At 45.9% G+C, this 2,729-nt stretch overlaps 1 protein-coding gene across 1 annotated transcript; it reads left to right on the forward strand.

Moving 5' to 3' along the window:
- The first annotated feature begins 772 nt into the window (after window positions 1–772).
- On the forward strand, window positions 773–2,504 carry LOC132620136 (uncharacterized). Its single transcript, XM_060334837.1, has 5 exons — window positions 773–1,246; window positions 1,326–1,442; window positions 1,539–1,655; window positions 1,965–2,054; window positions 2,178–2,504. The coding sequence occupies exons 1-5, from the start codon at window positions 773–775 to the stop codon at window positions 2,502–2,504; spliced, it is 1,125 nt and encodes a 374-aa protein (XP_060190820.1).
- The last annotated feature ends 225 nt before the right edge of the window (window positions 2,505–2,729 follow it).

Consider the following 2,729-nt stretch of genomic DNA (forward strand, 5'->3'; position numbering starts at 1 on the left):
AACGACGACTGATTATTTTCTAAATGACTATATCAGATATGGGTGTGGACTAGATTGAGACCTTTTCAGCCCATACCAGCTCACCCTCCCGCTGACTATCTTACTGTACCGATGCCATACGCGTGGAGATGGTCGCGAAGCGTACGCTGACGTGCGGAGACTCATCACAGCCTTCTCCCGTTTAGGGATCAGCTAGACCGCATGACGGCGCAGACGGTATGTTCATATTTTAGATCCACACGCTAGACCACATAGCTACTATTTTAGTCTTTTATTGTTAACTAGTTCAATTCTTTTTACAGGCTTTTATATGGACGCCGTATGATCATATTTTGGATCATCTGCCGACGTTTTGTAGGGCTGGTCACCACATGTGGATGTCGCGGTGTCCATTCATACATATGGATATCGTTGAGTATCACGCGCCCGACCGCGTGTTACAACAGTTTGGGTATGTACAAAATATACCCGCGGCTACGGTTTGGGAGCATGACCACCATGCTATGGACGAGCGTGCCGGCGTCGATGATGCATGGCGACTATATATGCAACAGCAGGTCCAGAGTTGGGATGTGAGGATGACGAGCCTAGCGGTGGTCGGACATGACACTCCGATCCATGTGTACATGGAATGGTACATGCGGATCACTCGCATCATTATTGGCAACCCCTCTAGGCGTCGTCCAGATGGCCTGGGATATGTAGCTCTCGCAGGAGCGTACGAGGCGCTAGTGCGGACCGTTCAGACGATGCGCTATGAGAGCACTACCGTATGGAGGCTCCCGAGACGACGGAGTATGCAGCACGGATGATTGAGCTTGCCGAGGCTGGTATGAGACAGACACATGACTTTGAGCGTCTTCAGGAGCGTGTTCCCGCTGCCCCACCTGGGGCAGCAGGTGGTCGTGGTCGCAGAGGAGTTGGTAGCCGTCGTAGAGGTGGTAGGGCTGGCAGAGGTGATGAGCCGACTTCAGAGATCCCATCGAGTTCTTACCAGCCGGCGACAATAAATATCCCATCGACTTCTTATTCCCGGCCGTCGACTTCACAGACACCTCTTTATATGCCGGGCCCTTTTTCAGATTATGTGCCTTGGCCTTCATTTCCACATCCACCAGTTCGTGATCCACAGGGTGAGCGACCGGTTCGTGATCTACAGGGTCGCCTACAGCTGCACTACGATGAGTCCATGTTCGAGGAGTTTGTGTTTGATACGGCACCATCTCAGGAGGCCGTCGACACACAGGTTTGACTTTTACAAAAAAGCAAAATTATTTGTTTATTTCAGGTTAAATCTAATTTAAATTATTTATATGTTATTTCAGGTTCATTCCTCTGTGCCTGTCGACCCATCTCCTGCACCGGGCCCCACTCCAGAGACCGTTGAGGAGCCAGCTCAGGAGCCCTCTCACCGGGCATCACAGGAGGCCGTCAACACACAGGTTTGATTTTTAGAATAAAATAATTTCTTAATTATTTATTTATATCAGGTTCATTTCAGGTTAAATCTAATTTAAATTGTTTATATGTTATTTCAGGTTCATTCCTCTGCGCCTGTCGACCCATCTCCTGCACCGGGCCCCACTCTAGAGACCGTTGAGGAGCCAGCTCAGGAGCCCTCTCACCGGGCATCACAGGAGGCCGTCGACACACAGGTATGATTTTTAGAATAAAATAATTTATTAATTATTTATTTATTTCAGGTTCATTTCAGGTTAAATCTAATTAAAATTGTTTATATGTTATTTCAAGTTCATTCCTCTGCGCCTATCGACCCATCTCCTGCACCGGGCCCCACTCCAGAGACCGTTGAGGAGCCAGCTCAGGAGCCCTCTCACCGGGCATCATAGGAGGCCGTCGACACACAGGTTTGATTTTTAGAATAAAATAATTTATTAATTATTTATTTATTTCAGGTTCATTTCAGGTTAAATCTAATTTAAATTGTTTATATGTTATTTCAGGTTCATTCCTCTGCGCCTGTCGACTCATCTCCTGCATCGGGCCCCACTCCAGAGACCGTTGAGGAGCCAGCTCAGGAGCCCTCTCACCGGGCATCACAGGAGGCCGTCGACACACAGATTTGATTTTTAGAATAAAATAATTTATTAATTATTTATTTATTTCACGTTCATTTCAGGTTAAATCTAATTTAAATTGTATATATGTTATTTCAGGTTCATTCCCCTGCTCCCGTCGACCCATCTCCTGCACCGGGCCCCACTCCAGAGACCGTTGAGGAGCCAGCTCAGGAGCCCTCTCCTGATGAGATTGATGAGGAGCCATGTTATGAACCGGCCCCACCGCCCACCGTCATTTCCCATAGAAAGCATGTTATGAACCGGGGTCCGAGTCGAAAGAAGGGAAGGAAGGGAAGCAAGGATGATCATGCCAAAGAGCATGTACAGATTAAGAGGAGGAAGGAGGATGGAGATGATGGTGGTGGTGGTGGGGTTAGCCTGAGGCCTAGCCGAACTCTAAAGGCTCCCACTTGTGGGACCTGAGATTGTGATATTTTATGAAAAAAGTGTATATTTTATGTTGTTATTTTTTAAATGATAATTAGTTATCTTAATAATAACTCGTGCAACGTATGAAAAAAATCGTGATTTTAATATGTTCAAAAAAAAAAAAAAAACAAATCTGTGCGTGAAAGTAAATTTAAAAAAAAAAAAGTGAACCGGTTCAAAAAAAATAAAAACAAAAACAAATCTGTCCGTGAAAGTAAA

Source organism: Lycium barbarum, chromosome 11, assembly GCF_019175385.1.
Source record: "Lycium barbarum isolate Lr01 chromosome 11, ASM1917538v2, whole genome shotgun sequence".
Taxonomy (NCBI): Eukaryota; Viridiplantae; Streptophyta; class Magnoliopsida; order Solanales; family Solanaceae; genus Lycium; species Lycium barbarum.

Bases quoted from the DNA above. Each gene is read 5' to 3' on its own strand.
- LOC132620136 (XM_060334837.1), top strand. From the start codon at position 773: ATGGAGGCTCCCGAGACGACGGAGTATGCAGCACGGATGATTGAGCTT. The intron at 1,656-1,964 runs GTATGATTTTTA...ATGTTATTTCAG, and splicing joins AGGAGGCCGTCGACACACAG to GTTCATTCCTCTGCGCCTGT. The intron at 2,055-2,177 runs GCATCACAGGAG...ATGTTATTTCAG, and splicing joins CTCAGGAGCCCTCTCACCGG to GTTCATTCCCCTGCTCCCGT.